Source organism: Stegastes partitus, unplaced genomic scaffold (assembly GCF_000690725.1).
Source record: "Stegastes partitus isolate 25-593 unplaced genomic scaffold, Stegastes_partitus-1.0.2 Scaffold106, whole genome shotgun sequence".
Classification (NCBI taxonomy): domain Eukaryota; kingdom Metazoa; phylum Chordata; class Actinopteri; family Pomacentridae; genus Stegastes; species Stegastes partitus.
The window spans coordinates 731,398-750,558 of NW_007577837.1; the positions used below are offsets into that span (position 1 = coordinate 731,398).

The following is a 19,161-nucleotide window of genomic DNA, read 5'->3' on the forward strand; positions in this document are numbered from 1 at the left end:
TTTCTTTAATAAAAAAAATCTTTTGTTTTGTTTAAAGCCTTACATTTAGTCATTTAAAAATGTATTTTCTAGGTCCCAACGAAACCATGACAACATTTTCCACTTCGAATCTTGACATATTCAGTCCGACTGCGATGTCACTGAATCTGCTCGAGCTCTTGGGGCTCGCTGTCATTTCAGCAGCAGTTACTTCACTGTTTAGACGAGGATGGCACTGTCGTGTTGAACATTATCATTATTCGCAACCTACAAACTGGAATCGTTTCCAAACTTTGAGACTTTGAGCACGCTGGGGCAGCTTAGACATCCTCTATGCTGGGAGAAGCCTCTGTGAGTGTGAGACCGTCATTCACGGACAGACAGCGGATTCATGGACGACTGTCCTGAGAGTTTGTGTAACACGCCAGTAGCTCAGCTTCTGTGTCTAATAAAATGTGATGCTGAGCAGTGGGACACGATACTATACTTGTTGTTTTATGCTGACAGCGTTTGTGTTTGGTTAGACAACTTTTAGAGACAGTTTAACGAATAACCCACTATATGCTTAATGAATTATTTATTAAAACATATAGATCATAACAATTCATTAATTAAAGCAACTTTTTGGGTGCCAGGTTGTGAGAATACCTTTGAATGCACGACTACTTCTCTCCCCAGATTAAAAAAAAAAGTTTATTATTAATTTATTAGCCATTTATAACTGCAATTCAGGCTTTTCACCACTGGCAATTCCGAATTTGCTCTTTCTAAATGATTAATAACTGATCTGTAAAGTATTATAAAGAATCAAACCATAAAATATTTCTAACCTGTAATTGGTATTATTTTTTAACCATCAATAAACATTAGTTAAAACTTATAGCCCCATTTTAAAGGGGGCCTTATCAGGAAAAGGGGACACATGTGGGTCATAAAATGGAAAATCAGGAGACTACAAATCAATTTCTAATAATACTGTCACAATGTCTGTATTTCTCCAATGTTTAATATTATAATATCTGTGTCAGTCTGATTTGAAATAAATGATCTAATAAATCAGTGAGAATTAAACTGGTTAAAAGTATTTAAATGACGTATTGAAGATGATTGCATATGATTTCAAAAATAATTACCGCTCATCAATAACCCCTGCTGTGACCTTTCGGCCCATCTTGGTAACTGTACCCTGATCACTCATAGCAGTGAAAGTGGGTCCTACGTCATCAATAATTCAGCTCACTGTAATGGAATCCAGGTGAGCCAGCAGCTGAGTTAGACGTACGCACAGGATGGCAACTGTGAGCATGAATGCACCTGTAAGTATATTCTACACTATTTACACTACCGATAGTGTATGATAACATAATATAGTAGAAATTAAGGGAGTGAAGATTGTCTTAACATCTGCGGCAATGTCTGATCTCTGTGTTTCACCAGATATGTGAGGAAGCTGTAAGAGTAGGAGTCGTACTCACTACAATCCCAGGTAAAGCACGGATGAAAGCGTAAAGGCTGTAAACATGCAACGCTGTCATGGGGGATTATGTTTAAATGTATTTATTTTTTAATGCACAGAGGGTAAAGACTGTGTAGTTATTGCTGAAGTAGGACGTGGCATTGACTACAAATCAGCAAAGGATGAGGTAAAGCATTTGAATTCACTTTGTGCTTCAGTCATCAGTTAGAAATGTTGCTCTCTGGAAGCTCTCACTGCTCGGATGGTTTTTTTCTTTTTTTCAATTAGGAGAAAAAGTCCTTCTCATTTGACCAAGTCGTGACTGCTCACAACACAGAGGTACAAAAGAGTGTCTGACCTCAGATTTTAACCAGCTAGTCTGTTTGTGTACTACCAAACGCAAGCCTCTTCACATCTATTCACTGTCATGATGTGTGGATGGTAAAAGCGTGAATGTGAATCTGCAGAGTTTCCACGCTGAGCTCCTGCAGCCGCTCACTGAGGCCATATCCAGCGGGTATAATGGAGCGGTGCTGATATGTGGAGCCTCCACAGAAACAATTCAAGCTCTGATTGACCGCAGCGTCATCAGACAGGTGGGGCCCCAAACCACACGACACCTAATATTGGCAGATTCAAAGTTGTTGCGTGAATAATCTCACTCGTGACTCTGTTGTAGGTCTTGGCAAATCTGTTTAGTTGTATAGTGTCACAAGTGAAAGAGGAGTTATTCATCACTGTCTCCTTTCTTCAGGTTTGTCCTTCTATTTCAAAGCACATTGGACACACTATAATACAGGAAAACTACTAAAGTTCCTCATTTTCAGTTTTATCCAGATGGTAGTGCAGTGGATCTCCTGAGCCTCAACAAACAGACTCTACAACTTGTAACACATCCAGAACTCGGAAGGTGTGTCTTAATAATGTACGATCATGAACAAAAGTTTTCATACACTTGTTAGGACCATGTGTATCACGGCAGTCTTGATTGTCCAATGGCTCCAATAACTATTAAGGCACGACAGCCTCTCAGCGAAAGAAAGAAACTTTGGCCCCTAAAGTTTGCTGCTGATCACATGGACAAAGAAAATACCTTCTCAAGGAAAGTTCTGTTCTTAAGATGAAACAGAAATTAAGCTATTTGACCAAATGACCAGAAATATGTTCGAATGAAAGATGGTGGCACTTTTAACTCCAAAAACACCAACCGACAATCAAGCATGGTGGTGGCAGTATTATGCATTAAGCTGATTTACTGGCAGTGGAGCTGGTGTTTTAGACAAAGTAAATAGAATAATGAAGAAGGAGGATTACCTCTGCGTTCCTCAGGAAAACCTAAAATCATCAGCCAGAAGGTTTGATCTTAGACGCAACTGGGTGTTCAAACAAGACAATGACACTAAACACACATCAGAAGTGTTAAAGAAATGCCTAAATCAGGCTGAAGTTTAGGTTTTACACTAGTCTTTCCAAAGTCCTGACTTAAACCCCATCAAGAACCTGTGGACTGTGATAAAGAAACAAGTGTGTGTGTGTCAGAAAGCAACAAATTTAGTTAAACAACACTAAATCTGTCAAGTGGAGTGATCAAAGATACAACCGGTAGCTTGTAGACGTCTACCAAAGCACCTAGTGGAGGTGAAAATGGCCAAAGGACATTAAACCACATATTAACACGCTGTATGTGTTTTGACCCAGCAGAATTTCATCATAGAACAACTACAGTAAATCTTTTTTTGTGTGAAAAAAATGCATATTTCAGTGATTCCATTGCAGAAAATTCTAAGATTGAGAAGTCATTAGAAACTTAAGACTGCAGTGATTGACATGCTCTTTACAAGTGTATGTAAACTCTTGTTCACAACCGTACTCCTCTGATAAATCAAGATAAACATGATCAAAACAAACCCCACATGGCAAACATGCTGAAATGTAATATTTATGCAGCACTGATTCTGCATGTGCATGTTTATGTGACTGAAATGTAAACAAAATGACTGGACTTCCTTTCTCAGCCTTGTAGGGGGTTTATGCGAGGTGTGTGTGTGTTCAGCAGAAGAAGCCTTAAATCTGTATGAAACATGCAGAGAGACACTGAAGACCAGCGCAGGCTCCATTTCCAGCAGGTAGGTAGGAGTTATTACAATAGTTAATCAGAACACAGCTACACGTGTTACTGCTCTATGAATGATGTTGCAGATTTACCTCTGTGTCTTTGTGATCAGGTCGTGCTGCGCTGTGCGGGTCAAGTTGCCCTTTCCTGAAATTTCTAAAGGAATGAACTTGTTATTGTTTCGAGCAGTTGGTGGTGTGTGTTTCCCACAGATGCAGTTCCCTGTTCTCAGTGACTGTTGAGCAGAAACTCCATCCAGAGGAGTCGGAGTCAGATGTCTGCCGCGGCAGATTGCAGCTGTTCAGCCTGGCAGGAGGAGCCAGCAGGACTGACCTCAGAGGGTCAGTGATACAGCCAGTGAGATATCTGTTACATGGGCTGCAGGAGCTAAAAATGCTAAAAAACCTACACATGTTAAATCATTATCCTGTTTGTGGTCACCAATCAGTTACTATATCTGGAGAAAGCACTGAGTCATACATTTTGCTTTGTCTTGTGCACAGGGAACACTTTCATATTATTTATAGCAGATATTGAGAATTTCTAAGAGGTCATAAGCTAACTGTTCCAGACCTAAATCTATTTATTTGTAGGTAAAATTAAAGTATGTTTATATTTTGCACTGCTTGATAAATTGTAGTCGTTGTGGAATGCAATGACTTTCTGTATGGGGGTCTTTCTTGGTGAACTAAAGAGCAGATGAGGTTGGAGGATAATATTCACCAGTCAAATGTTTTCCTTACTGATGTCATATTACTCCTCCACAGACCGACAATATGACATTTTAGTCATCCAGCTCACATGGAGCAGATTGTAAATGTTGAATACGTACAGACCTAACATTTAGTGTCTCGGTTCAGACCTTGTTTCTTCCCTGAATGAAACATCAATCCCAACCCTGCAGGGAGTCTGGAGCGTCAATACTAACCAACCCCCCAAACAGAGAAGCCAACAGGTGGATGCTGGGGTGGGGGGTGGGTGTTTTGAAGTGCTGTCACTAGCAATGGTATCAGCGGCAGCAAGCACTGCGTGGAAAGAATGAGCAGAGCACTGACAGCTTGTACCACCGAGATTAAAAGGGTGCGTATAGATAGTCGCATGTGTGCTGTATTGAGGGGAGTGTGCCATATGAGCACGGCAGACTGGAGCGACTGCCTGAATGGGTTTGCAGGTTTTACCTCATTAGCAACACCTATATTTCTTTCACTGTGACAAGATGTCTGCAGTGAAAAGGGCCCGTTAATGAAGTCAAATCAACAGGAGGACATCATTTGCCTTCTATATACACAATGTGACAGTCAAAGTGTTGAAAGATTTTTCGCGGTGGAACGACTTTATTCTCGTCAAATTTGATAAGTATGTTATCAATCCCTTGAATGAATCTATCAGCTTCATGAAACATTAAAATGAATCATCCTAAATTCTATAGCACACTTTCTCCTTTCAAAATGCTATAACATATGCACCACACAAACATTATTTTTTCAGTGCTTTCAATCATTATATACAGTATGAGCGTGTTCAAATGATGGAGCTCTGAGGAATTTGGAATGGCCATTTAAGTAAAATGTGTGTTGGACTCAGTGGTAACAGCTGAATATATATATTATTCAGAGTCAACCCACTGGTGAAGGTTCTGGACCAAATCCCAAATTCTTCTCCCACAATCGATGCCAGCCTCCTCCCTTCGCTCCTTAATGATGCCTTGACTGGAAACAGCAGGACAGTCCTCATCTACTGCATTAACCCTCAAGGTTTGTGTTCCTCTGGGCCCCAACTATAGGATACACAAAAACTAATTTGAGTGTTGAATTTATGTAAAAGTGACTCTCCCCCTTACAGGTCTGATAGATGATGAAACACCTTCTGCTTTAGATTTGGCCCAGAGAGTGAGAGGCCTGGTAACTAAGGCCACTGTTGGCTGCTGGAGTCCAAAGGCAGCTGAGCAAAAGATTCGCGATGGCATCGTGAACCTCAGAAGTACGATAATGTCACAGGGCGAAAGTGAAGTCAACAACATTTACAGGCTGGCTGAGCTGACTCAAAACCTGCAGGTAATTGATACAATGAGCCTCCACACTAAATACTGTCACAAAATGTTACATGGGGTCCATTTCAGCTCATAGCTGCAAATTCATTCTGTGATCTCTACAACAGATTGTGAAGAATCAGTCCTGGGAGAAGAGGAGGGAAGAGTCAGAGAAGATAAAAAACAAAACAAAGGTTTCTACCAGAATTTCTTTAGTCATAAGTGTAATGCGGCGCGATCATTAACACATCGCATTGTATATGTTCTCAGTACAACAAGATGAGTTCCATGTTTTGCACTGATTTGGCAGAGATGCAAGTCCTCAAACAGCAATCAGCAGTTTTTTGGAGATCATCACACTGACCACAGAGAAAATACAGAAACAATGAAATATCTGCAAGATCAGCTCAGGCGAGAGATGGAAGAGCATATTAGAGGTAATGTGCTGTAATTCAAAACTGTCATTTTGTGCACAAGGCCAACCGTAACCAGTGTATTCTCATATTTACAGAAGGTAAAGGGAATGTAGAAAAAGTCCAGGAGAGAGTAGCGAGAATCCAGCAGCTGAAGGAGGCTCTCAGAGAGGAGACGCTGAAGAGTGGAGCCGTGACAGGGAGAGCTCAGCTCTGTCAGCAAGTAACGCACATCGTCAGACATTTTAAACTCTCTGTGTTACTACAGATTATTAGAAAGTATTCAGACTCCTTCTTTTTTTTTTGCATACTTTCTGTTGCAGATTTAATTTGAAATGGATAAACTTGCTAGGCACACATATTGAAAAGCTGAATGCTGATAAGCAGTCAGACTATTGATTTGGTGCTTGATAGACACCCATTTAAGCAAAAGTTGCAACTTTCCCTGTATTTGGTTGCAAGCACGGCCTCCCTGACCCTGCCACTGAGGAGCATCCGCATACAATGATGCTGCCAACACCATGCTTTGACACAGAGCTGATACTAGTCATTTAATGAGCACTGCCTAGTGTTAGAGCAAAATTTTTGTCTCCTCAGACCAGAGACTCTTTTCCTTTCTGCTCTCAGAATCTTTTAAACGCAGCTTGGCAAGCTTCAAGCGGGCTGTTATTACCCTTTTACTCATGAGTGACTTCAATCTAGCCATTCTGCCATGAAGACCTGATGATGGAGTGCTGCTGTGATGGCTTTCCTTCTGGCAGGTTCTCCCATCTCTGCAGAGAACTTAAGTGACCTTTGGGTTCCTCGTCACCTGTCTGGCTGAGACCCTTCTTGCTCACTTTCTCAGTTTGTCCAGACATCAAACTCAAAAAAAAAAAAAAAAAGAGTCCCGGTCATGCCACGCTTCCATTTCAGAATTATTGAGGTTGCTGCTCCTGGGAACACTCAAAGCTTTAGAAATGCTTTTATGCCCTTGCACTGATTGACGCCTTGCCACAATTTAATAGGTCTACAGTGGGTTTTTTTTTCTCTATTTCTGACATGCAGTGTGAATTGTAGGACAGCACAAAAAAGTGTAAAAAAAATGAAGGGGTCTGAGTATATCCTGAAAGCTATTTGATTGGATTATACGCTCACAAGGCTGAGTCAATAGTCTTTTCTAAATCTAAATAAGATTTATGTAAGAGTGGACAACCTACACTAAGACGTTTGTTTTGCCAATTTAATGATTAGTCTCAGTTGGAATACAACAAAGCACAGGAGCAGAGGAGGCAACTTAAGGAGGATCATGGGAGATTAATTCAGGAGGAGGTGGAGAAGATGGAGAGAGACTTGGCACAGGAACAGCTACCGGTGAGATAATGAGATACACTGTTGTTTAACATTATTCTGTTTGCGATCTATCTTAGCTGAGGGTGCTGAGTCAGTTTTAATTAATTCAAGGCTGGATTTATGGCGGGCAGTGAAAACCACTGCATTTGCAACTTAATTCTGTTATTTCCTTGCATTTTTCACGGTTTCATCCATTCCTCTGTTAGACAGAAGGTCCCCAGAGAGAGCTGCTGTTGCTGACCAGAGAGAGGCAGGTCCTGGTGCTGCGGATGGAGGCTCTACGTGCTGAGGCCCAGCAGGCTGAAAGAGACCTACAGGATCAATATCACAGACACCAAGCAGAGCTGCACTGTCTGAGGGAGGAGAGCCTGCAGGTGGGTAGTCCGTCCCAGCAATAGATGCCACAGTGATTGAGCCTACATGCAGAAAATAATGAGTTACCCTGGTGTTCGACACATCTGCTGTTCTGCAACATTTTGGTCTCTAGTATGGTGATATTCTAAAATTATTGTCATTTTTCACATCCCTAATCAGGAAGCTGTAATGCAGTTACCAGTGGAGGCAGCAGCTATGCATTTTCCAATTTTGGAAATAATAAATTACGACAAAGTCTAACCCAATACCTACACTTCTGTATACCACAGAAGAGTGCATGACCCTGTGGACTCAGCACGAACACAGTCAGATGTTTACATGTTTCCTCGTGTCCAGTTTTAACACATTTGCATTAGCTCTAGGGCTCTCACAACACAAGATTTTCACCACATTATTATCCATGTCAAAGGAATTCAGGATAACAATATCATCGCAATATCTACAGAGAATTTTTTTTAAAAATGCTACTGGTCAAATGAATTACACTCAAAATGCAAATGTAGTATATTAACATGATTTCAATATTTAATTTTTTAAATATCAGGGTTGTTATCAATCACAACACTTCTAATCTGTTATAAAATGTGATTCTAAATATGTATATACAGATGCCCATAAAGTTTTCATGGACTTATTTTATTTTTAAGTCTACCATTAAGCTCTCTAACATACTGAATCAATTAAACGTGTATGACGAACTGTCCCATACAGCATGGATAATGTTGAGCAAATGCGTTTTCTTCTTGCCTGTCTCAATATACTGACTATACCATTTATAGTAGTTTGCATTTTACACAACACTTCGGAGTCACCGCAGTCGGAGATTAAGAATCACACTTTAAATTTGATGAACGTTTTAGAAGCAGTACACAATAAAAAACAAAATAGATCAACAGGCAGGATTTTGTCGAGCAACTCTTCATACTAGAGACACTGGTTCTACAGAAGACCACCTAAAAACATACAATGCAAAATTAAACAGGCCATTTTAATATGTAACCCTCAATTCATTTAAAACTAGCTGGTCAATAAAATGTTGCATGTTTGAGTTTGGCCTTTTGCATTTCTGATCCGTTGTACCGCTGTCTAGGTGTTCAGAGTGTTTCGTCAGGTCAGTGAGGAGCAGAGGAAGATTTCAGAGGGCAGATACAGAAGTGTGCTGCTGGAAGCCGTGCAGGATGCCATCTACCTGTCTGCCCAGAACCAGCAGCTTCAAGCCGACAACAAACAACTCTGTAAAGGTCAGTGTATAACCTCTACCAGATATGTGGTTATATTACAGATCAAACCTAAACTCTTTTTAAAATTCTTCTTTTACAGCACTGGGAGAGTTAAAGGACACTTTAGCTGTGCGAGGAGACGCCATGGCTGACATGATATCCCACCAGCAATGAATATATGATCACACTACTTACTGTAAATCGAGAGAAATAACTGTTGAATAAGTACAATGTTTTGCACAATTTATTGCTGTCACACTGTACAACATTATATTTGACATTGTGCTTGGCAAAGAATGTGGTATGAAAGCAAACAAAAAAAAAATAGCAGCACTCTTCAGAAATGTTTAACTCAAGATATAATATTCATCAGAATATGAATTACCTGTAACAGTGTAACAATAATAAACTTTTGTGTATGATTCAAATTGTCATATTCAGCATTGGCCAACATGCCTGTTAACACTTGATATGGTTACAAATCAAATACATGGGTTGGATTCTGAATGAAAAACTCCAGTTTCAAGGCTCAGAAGGCAGATGGATGGAAGGCAGAAAACAAACCACATCTGAAAGTTAATCTCAAAGTCTAAAGAAAGAAAATTTTAGGTAGACTGTATGGGGAACTCTTTTAGGGTTTAATTGCCCGTGTGGTTCCTTTGATGAAGACTCTCTTATTTGTAATAAAGGTAAGCTGCCAGTCCAATCATAGTAACGGGTAGTGGGAAAAAGGGAGTGAGCTGCAGACCTAAGATGGCCCAAGACAACAAAGCATTAACCAGCATGGAGCAGGAAATGACAAAGAGTCTGGTGATCCCACTGCCGTGCTTGAGAACCACAGACATAAGGAGTCCATTAGCTGCTTGTCCTGCTATGATGACCCAAACCACCCCTGAGTAACCCTCCAGAAAGCTCTTGTCACTTGCTACAGTAGTGAAGGAGGACAGCCCATTAATGGCCACACCAAACATGTAGAGGTAGAGATTCTGCAGGCTGAGGGGCAGCTTCTGGCTCTTCAGCATCCTCTCTGTGTAAACTGCTGCCAGCCCTGAAACACAGCAGTAAACCAGCACGAGGAAAAGCCCCCAAGCTGTGATGTGAAGCCTGGGACCTTCCTCAGCATCTGTCCCCATAGGGTCTTCTAGATCCAGGCTGCTGTAGCTGTGGAACGCCCCTGCGAACATGAGCAGCCCCAGAGCTAACCACTGAGCAGGACGGAGCCTCTTGCCCAGGCAGATGGAGTACAGCAGGGCAGTGGAGGCGATTTTAAGATTAGAGAGTACTTGGTATGAGCTTGGGTCCATGTAGGCCTGCATGAGAACAACCAGGTTGTTGTTGAGGGCGTAAAGTATGGCAGGGACGGCGTAGGGGGCAACAAGGGCTAGACGTGGAGGGGCATATAAGGCTGATTTACCCCCAGTTAGAAGAAGAGTCGCCAGAGAGATGAGGAGTTTAGCCAACTCAATCATTACAACACAAGAGGACGGGTTGAAAGGGACTTGACCATCTACCTTGGTGATTGTGATGAGTGGAGCATGAGAGCCATAGATGAGGACCATCAGGCCCAAGAGGACGCCCCACTGAATCCTTTTCACCCACTGTCTCTTTATCCTTGCCGGGGAACTGGGCCCCACATTCTGAATCACAATCATCTCCAATGACACACAATGAACACTTTTAATCTCTAAGAACTCTGAATACTCACTACAGTGCAAACCCCATCACTTTAGTCGATTTTAAAATGAACAGCTATCAGTCTCAACTATTTAAATACTAATTACAAAATACTTAGATAAACCATTCTCTGTATAACTGTCTCTGTATATATATATATGAGTGGTTGAACAATAAAAGGTGTAAGAAATATATGCAGGAAATGCTGCCTATTCTACACATGACCGATTCAAAGTCCAATGGGTTTAAATAACTGCTCCAGGCAGAGAAAATAAGAAAGGTTATGCAACCTAAAAAACCTTAAAACCTTGTAGGCACAAAGTCTTACATGTTGTGTTTAACATTGGACAGATGCAAGTGGAAATGAAACAGAAGTATTCAACTGAAGCTGAAACAAAAGCATAAGTAAAAAAGCAAGTCTTTGAGTCCCCAGTAAAATTCCAGTTAAATGATTATTTCCATGATCCAGTCTAGACAGAAATGTTGAATTCTGACCTGTCATGAGCCAGAAGCTGCAAGAGTATTTCTTCTTCTTGTGCTTGTTGTGCCACTGGCAGGACTGGCAGTCAGCCCAAATTACTTTGGTCCTTTTTTCAAGTTGTTCATATACTCTTTAACAGTCCTCTCAATGTTGGGCACTTGATAGTTCTGTGCTGCGTAAATGCCGGTGACTGTTCCCAGCAGAACTCCCAGGATGGCAGAGGAGCGAAGCTTGGCCACCACATAGCCGGCCAAAAAGCCCTTCAGAAACGGAGATCCCAACACAGAGCCTCCCTGCCAGGGCAAGAAATAAATAAGCAAATAACAGAAGGAAGTCTGGCACAGTCCCAACACTGAAAGGTAAAGGGTCACATTAATCACATTGTCAGTAGGCTATCATACTGCTAGCTTACCTGAGGAATTCCTGCGGACACTTCGTTCTCTACTCGCCTCTGGATCTCTTCCAACTGATTTTTGAGCTGCGTTAGATCTTTCAATTGTTTCAGGGGATCCTAAAATAAAAAACATTTGAGCAAATCTGAATTGGAAAAACAGTACAATAATTTCAAATGACACTGTCGTTGCTACTGTAGGATATCTAACATTGTTGTACAACATAGCATAAACTTACTGACAGCATTCCCCATAAAGAGCCTCTTTGGTTACAAAACCGAACAGCTAAACATTTCTCTGGAAGTTTTCTGTTTAGCTGCTAGCAGCACAACTCAGCCGGTTTAAGGGACGATCAATTTCATTTAGAAGTCACACACGCTCCGGTAATTTAATTTACCACACAGCTAACCGCTACTAAGACCAACCGTGTTTTCGTCCTCTTTCTAGCAGTTGCTGTCATCTGACGAAACACGTGAAATTAATACATTTAAAGCCAGACTAAGGTAACTCACTAACCTTGTCATCCGCCATTTTTGCTCAGTGTGTTGATCAGCGTTCGGCTCGTAAGCCTGAGCTGCTTCTGCAGCTCGATTAGACTGGCCTGGGAATACTCGAGGTTAAGAGACACTGCAGTGTTATTATGATGTGGATTTATTTGAGTAATTTAACAATTCAGGAATAGAAATGATCTAAAAATCCCAAAAATTACATAAAATACAACTGTACAGTACAGTATATTAATTATGGAGATGAATCTGAATGTTTTAAAACTAAGTTAGGACCCTACAAATTACACATGAAATGTTTTAAAAAGCACCCTCCCCCTTCAATCTTGATGATCTCTTTTATTAATTTGTTATTATTATTATTTTCTCTCTCAGTCTGTCTTTTGTAAACAAAAATATAAATCCTTTAATTCTAAAGGTTCGCAATATTATAATTTTTTTCATTTATTTCAATAAGTTTTAAATATAGAATCACAAACAAAAGTCCAGTATTTCTGTATGTGGATCTAAAGACCATTGCATTAATAATAATAAAAAAGCTGTACACTACATGTTGTTTAGGATTTTTAAAATTATATTTTGCTGCTTACTTTTTTTGCTGTTCATATTATTTTTATATTTTATTCCCTCTTAATACATTCATGATTTTAGCAGTACTACCTTAACCTACCTGAACATAGCAGGTAATTGTTTGATTGCACATAATTTTATTCAATAAAGAGTCAAATAACGTTAAGCATAATTCAGTTTGTATTTAAAGGCACATTAATCGACCACACTTGTCATATTATACCCTTATAAAGTACTTTTAGCGACACGTGTTTTAAAACTGCGCCCTCTCGTGGCCACAAACTGAACTCTGAAGGTCTACGGGACGCACCATGGATGGACGCACACGCCATTTTCACGTGTCAAAAACGTCTTCCGTGATTGGTCCGCGCTTGTCTATTCCGGTATGTGATTGGTCGATGACCATGGCAACAAACCGCCATGTTTTTTTTTTTATACAAGACGAAAAGAAATGGAGCTACTTTACAGCTTTACAGCTTTTACGAATCGTCAGTTCTTGATTTAATATGAAGCAGGGGCGAATTACAGCGTTACTCACCGTCGGCGCACTGCCTGACTTATCCTGCGACCTCTGAAGGCTGTTCAAAGCACTTTATAGAGCCTCGGGCCATCGTAGGTAAGGCTTCAATAAGAAGGCATTTCATTGGATAGCGGAGTGGCTGTGCAGGCAGTATGAACACACGCCATTAAACCTACTGTTAAAGCAGGGAAGGACCAGTGTTTTTAACATGTTAGCGCTTTGGCTTTAGTCACTCAGTGGGCGAAATGCATGTTGAGTTGGCATTATGTTGTTCTGCAGTGATGCAATGCATTAAAGCAACAACCCTCAGACAAACTATTTTACTTTTCGTAGCTTTTCTTAGTCATAGCTTTATTATTATCTCTATTTGCCTCTCATCAGCTCGAACAGAGATAAACCCTCTGAGCTATATTAAATTTCTAGTGCTTAAATTGTAGCACAACAGCTCCAATACAAGCCCTGCACTTACAAACATCCATCGTTTGCAGATTACGGTGTAATTATGCAATCTAGTTTATGTTCTGTTCATTTTGACGCTATGTTTGCTTTTTCACTTTTTTGGGAGCTTATTAGAAAGGGGGGGGGGGGGGGGGGTACTCTGACAATGCACCCCTGCATACATTTTTACTTCTTCAAACATAAACGGTGTAATCTCGTCCTATTTTTCAGCTTTGCCCTGGATCTTTGGAGAACATGGAGAAAGCAGAGGTGTTCGAGGTTGTAAAAGTGACAGAAGAGGTGGAGAGCACCTACAACCAAATGGAGGTGACTACTCCAAAAAAGAGGAAGGGCAGAACCCAAGAAGACAGTGTTGAGAAACCTAAGAAGCCCAGGTGATGTGCATAACCTAAAGGGCTTTCAATTCCTCCTTAAACATTACCTGAGCCTCCAAAAATATAAACTGTCCCTCCGTTTGTTATGTGCTCATTGCATACGTGGAATCTGTTGTCTGTTTTAGGTCTGCCTACCTGCTTTACTACTTTGATGTTCACCAGATTATGCAACTTGGAATCCCTAATATGCCACAGTCAGAGATCAACAAACGCATCAGTGAGAGCTGGAAAAGGCTGAGCGTAGCTGAGAAAAGCTACTATCTGGAGAAAGCCAAGCTGGAGAAGGAGGGCATAGATACAGTAAGCTACATTGTCAGGTTTTCTAAGCAAACCAGTGTATTTGATCAGATGTGGACCACTTTATTTTATTCCATTAATCAAAATGACCCTCCCTTGTGTATTGTAACTATTTAAAATGTGAGTCAGAAACTAGCACATTTTAAAGAAAATTTGAAGGTTTGTATATCAACCTGTTGCAAGTCATTCCACATTTAAATGCTCCTTTAAACTGTTGTAATCCATATTAGAATGCCAATATGGCTGCTTTTATTTTCACAGTCAAATATTATTTACTGATATCAGTAAAAAAAAAAAATGTAATTGATGCCAAAACAGACTAATTTGTGGCAGACACAGCTGGCATTTAAGATTTTAGGATCATCAATCACAGAGTATGAAATAATCATTTCGAAAAAAAATCCAAAATTTGGAGAAGGTTAAAGATATAAAAAGATCCATACTTTCCCTGAAACCCTTTCTCCTTGTAAATAACTTTTAGTAACTGCAGGGATACTCATTTACATTCTGACAAAATTATTGCACCAGCAGAACCAACAGCAGTAAATGAATTATGATGCCAAGCAGTCAGCCAGAGCCAGTCTTTGTAAAATGTCTGTCATGATAGAGTGCTTGACTTGGTGTCGGCTGTTGAGTCTGTCCTCATGAGTATGCACTGCTGAGCACTTATGTAGTTAACTAAATTTATTTTTATTGTAATAAATCCCTTTGGCTCTGTAATGACAGATAAAGTCAGAATGAATTGACCCATTAGCTTCAGTTATCACAGCAGAAGCAAAGCAGCCTTTTTCAGCTTTATCTCAGCAGTAGCCTGTTTCTCTGGAGTTTAATATAATGTCAGAATGATTCTATGGAAAGCAATCAATAATTTTCTCCATTGTTCTTTTCTCTCAGTCTTCTCTCAGCCCCTCAAAAGACCTCCCAGGCTTCCGCAAAATCCTACCCAGAGCCAGCTACTTTCTCTTGTCCAAAGGTTGCTCCTCAAATAACCAGCCAGGAGGCTCTCAGTCAGAGGTGAGCGCCGAGTCTCTGGACAGTCCAGTTGAAGGAGGCTCAGTTTCCCTTATCCAGGAGCCCCAGTTCGCCCCTCTTGGGTTGGCCGGAGAGGTGGAGCTTTCTGACCACCCTGTTTCTGTTGAAGACATCGCAGAAGAAACAGCAACGGTGTCTCACTCCATGGCCCTCCAAGGAATCCCGCCCTCCTCTTCCTCCTCCATCACATCCAAGGCCACAGCCTCCTCAGACACCTACGTCTCACAGGTCTCTGCCGACTTTACAGCAAACGGGGTCCCACTGAAAGGAAATAAGACAAGAGTTGCTGGCAGTGGTGGAGCGATGGTGCAGCAGACGCAGGGAGAGGCTACACAGGTGGTTGCCATCATACCCACCCAGGTGAAACTTAAATGTGCTTCTCTATCTATCAGTCAGCAGAATGGTGTTCAGTCACTCTGTTTAATAACAAAGCAGTGTTTTAGTTTTTTTTTTTTTTTTTTGTCCAGAACTTGCTGGAGCCCAAGTCTTTGGCAGGTGTCAGCTCTGTGGGCCCAGTGATGATGCTCTCTGTGGGAGCCAGCTTAGAGCAAAGTCCCAAACCTTCATACAAAATGGTGAGCAGCCGCATTATTAATCCAACCTAAAATTGGTATAACGGAAAGTGCCAAGCTTTGAGGCTGTGCACAATAAATACAGCCAAGAATTATATTATCTAGATTTGAGGAATTTGATTTGTGCAACTTAAAGGCATGAACTTGCATGTTTTCCTCTGTTCTGCAGTCTGTGAAGACGTACACCAGGAGAGGTCGAGGGAGGTGTCTGAATCCTGGCTGTTCATTTATGTATGTCACGCGCCACAAACCACCAACCTGCCCAGAGTGTGGGAGCCACTTGGGCGGAAAATGGATACCTGCAGTAAGTTTTAAGTAATCCTATGAATGTTATAAGCGTCCAGTTTTACTTGCACTTCATTTCAATGACCTTTGTCTGCATTTATATAACAGGCAAAAAGGACACAAGAGAAAGAAGCTGCATCCAAGCAATTGCCACCAACTGCTGAAACAAAGACGAGTAAAAGCTGTAAAGCCACAGCACCACCTGCTCAGGAAGGTAGTGCTGATATCAGTAAAACAAACACCACGGGGAGCAGCAAAGAAGGGCGAGTTCAACGGGGCTCCAAAAAGCAGGGTGCAGCTTCTGCTGGAACGCCACCAGAGGGCAGCAACACCACGCCGCAGGCTCAGACAAAGTGAGCTTCAGTGTGTTTGTTTGTGACTGGTATACAGAGTTGAGTCCACATGGCTGCGTAATTCAATATTAAAGGTGTTTACTTTGCTAAATTGACATCAGAAGCAAGTTGGCCATGTGGAATGTGATGATTGGATGATTGGACCATGTGTGACTTGTTTGCAGATGAGAGCACGAATGCTTCAGAAGTAGAAGGAACACATTATATATGTGCTAAAAGGTTCACTAAATTTTAGTTTATTTGAAGAATTACAGTGGCTGGTAGACCATGAATCTGAAAATGGATGGAAGAGGATTATATTGGCGCCTTTGTGTGTTGTCATAGCAGCTGAAAACTGAATTTAAAATTTAGTTTTGACACTAGCTTGTATGTGACCCAGCACACTTTCCCTCTGTCATTAAGCAGACAAGTGAAAGACAATCCTAAAAGTGCCACAATCCACAGTCAGGACAGGAGCACTGCTGCTGTGCAGAAGAGGCCTGTGAGACCCATCCTTCCTGCCTGCTATAACACAGGTGAAATAAAGCATATATTGCACAGATGATTTTATGTTATTAGTGTTAAAGGAAGCTATGACTACATGGGTTTGCAAATTTATTTGTGTTTGTATTTTAGGCCGGGCTTTGTTTCAGATCATAACAGTCCCACCTGACAATGGAAAATTTCAAGGTGCGAACAACAATAAGTCATCCATAGGTACTGTGCATTGAATTTTATTTCTGATTACACTGTGTTGAATGTCATTTTTCACTTTGTGGTTTGCATGTAGTTTTAGCGCACACTTTGTGTTTTTTACTGGTACACACAGACTACCTTTGTCATTCCAAGAGGAAGTGATATGTCTACATGTGACTGTACTTTCTGAGGTTTTTGCTCTCAACTGATGTGGTTGTTTTCTAACCACAGTGTCTCGAGAGAGTTTCTCAGGTCTTAAACCCAGCACTTTGAAGCAGCTCGGTCAGACGGTCCCAACAACCACAGCCACACAGGTTAACACACACATATAGACACTTAAAACACCCACACAATTTAAAAAAGAAAAAAAAAAAGGTGAGATTGCAGATTGAACCCACTTTCCTCCCCTCTCTGCACATCTTTCCATAGGATTCTCCTGTCCCGGCAGACAGAAGCCAGTCTGTGTCTTCACCGACTGATAAGAGAATGAATATCTTGTCAGTTGTGCCTTTCAAACAGCACACAGTTTCCAGCTTTGTTAGTATTTTCTCTTCAATTTACTTCACACTCAATTTTCATTAGCTTTTGAAAAATATTGCACGCACCGTTTAAAGTATAATTTTATCTCTGAATGTCCCTTGTTTCTTCATATGTGGGTAAATAAAGGTTTTTTTCTCTCATTCCCTTAGGACTTGGGACTTTCCACGGCACGAGGCAGAGGTCGGTGTAAGAACCCATCTTGTGATTATATGTATAAGAACAGACACAAACCTGCCATGTGCCCTAAATGTGGATATGAACTGACCCAGAAGAATGCCAAGGCAGCAAAGGTAAGAGACCCCTTACTTCCTTCAAGTGTAGACGCTGTAGGATTAGTTTCCAGCTCTATGTCTGACCTTTTAATCTCTTTTATGAACCTCGGCACAACCTTGGATCCCCGAGCAGTTTCTTTTTAGCTTAAATGTATACGTAACCCTAGAACACTAACGTCGGGTGATTTTCACCCGCACGATTTTTGTCAGGTGATTTTCATTGTGTTGCTGCTGTCTGAGGTGAATGGGTCCTTGGGTAGCTTCAGGCTGCTCATTGATGTCATTAATGTTATGTTTGTTTCCCACCTCCCATCTATGGTTTTTTCAAGAGGCATGCGTTCGGGTGATTTTCACCCGATGTTAGTGATAGAGGGTAACATATTTCATGGGTGGCATTCACCCAATGTTAGTGTTTGCGTGTTGAAATCAGGCCCTCTTTGCACTTTTCAAGGGAAACAACATTCAGGCCGGCCACATTCTCTGCCCCATTTCATCCACAGCTGTGATCCTGTCACAGGCTTAGTTACTCTGTCATGGCGACACGCAGCAGTGTGTGACACGGGTGCTGACGTGGCTGTTCTTAATGTGTTTTTAGTGTTTTTCTATCACTTATTGTAACTGATTTTTTTTTAAGTGTTCGTGGGGGATAATGGCGGCAGGGACTCACCCAAGTTTGGTGGAAATCCTCTTGCTTTCTGCACTTTTATGCCACTTTTTACATGGAGTTTGGGTGTGTGGGAAACCCATCCAGTACAGCCGTGACTTTTTGCTCCTGCTCCGTGACTCCGGGATCGGCACCGTGGATTCCTCGGCAGCTGTCCCCACGGAGATCTATCAGCTGAACCCACCCATGGGGAACCGGACCCGGGCCTCTGGGCAGAGGTGTACGAGGAAAAGAGGGAGACGGCGCCAGAGGCTGAAGCGGCAGGACCACCGTCGGATATCTCTTCCAACTGTCATCCTGGCGAATGTTCAGTCGCTCCGGAATAAAGTGGACGAGCTTCAGGGCAACGTCAAATACCTGGCTGAGTACAGGGATGCCTGTCTTTTGGCCCTGACAGAGACGTGGCTTAAAGAGCAGGACCCTCAGTCAGATCTGGAGATTGACGGTTTTGGAGCTCCATATCGCCTTGACAGAGACTCCGCAGTGACCGGCAAGTCACTCGGCGGGGGTGTGTGTCTCTATGTCAATGAAAACTGGTGTAGGACGGTGATTGTCAGGGAGACACTGTGCACACAAGA

General features: G+C 41.5%; 2 protein-coding genes across 2 annotated transcripts in view; one reads left to right on the forward strand and one right to left on the reverse strand.

Annotated features, from left to right (window-relative positions):
* Nucleotides 1-9,145: 9,145 nt before the first annotated feature.
* Nucleotides 9,146-10,585, reverse strand: LOC103354390 (probable UDP-sugar transporter protein SLC35A4). Its single transcript, XM_008277735.1, has one exon. The coding sequence runs from the start codon at nucleotides 10,567-10,569 to the stop codon at nucleotides 9,592-9,594; it is 978 nt and encodes a 325-aa protein (XP_008275957.1). The 5' UTR covers nucleotides 10,570-10,585; the 3' UTR covers nucleotides 9,146-9,591.
* A 2,405-nt stretch (nucleotides 10,586-12,990) lies between these two features.
* hmgxb3 (HMG box domain containing 3) overlaps nucleotides 12,991-19,161 on the forward strand; it is a 16,822-nt gene continuing 10,651 nt past the window's right edge. The window contains exons 1-12 of the mRNA XM_008277737.1: nucleotides 12,991-13,156; nucleotides 13,730-13,893; nucleotides 14,019-14,193; nucleotides 15,085-15,582; nucleotides 15,690-15,797; nucleotides 15,964-16,098; nucleotides 16,188-16,432; nucleotides 16,838-16,947; nucleotides 17,048-17,128; nucleotides 17,339-17,421; nucleotides 17,537-17,644; nucleotides 17,797-17,937. Of these exons, the coding sequence (XP_008275959.1) occupies nucleotides 13,754-13,893; nucleotides 14,019-14,193; nucleotides 15,085-15,582; nucleotides 15,690-15,797; nucleotides 15,964-16,098; nucleotides 16,188-16,432; nucleotides 16,838-16,947; nucleotides 17,048-17,128; nucleotides 17,339-17,421; nucleotides 17,537-17,644; nucleotides 17,797-17,937 (1,824 nt within the window). The 5' untranslated portion in view covers nucleotides 12,991-13,156; nucleotides 13,730-13,753. The remainder of the gene's footprint in view (nucleotides 13,157-13,729; nucleotides 13,894-14,018; nucleotides 14,194-15,084; nucleotides 15,583-15,689; nucleotides 15,798-15,963; nucleotides 16,099-16,187; nucleotides 16,433-16,837; nucleotides 16,948-17,047; nucleotides 17,129-17,338; nucleotides 17,422-17,536; nucleotides 17,645-17,796; nucleotides 17,938-19,161) is intronic.

Bases quoted from the DNA above. Each gene is read 5' to 3' on its own strand.
- LOC103354390 (XM_008277735.1), bottom strand. From the start codon at position 10,569: ATGATTGTGATTCAGAATGTGGGGCCCAGTTCCCCGGCAAGGATAAAG.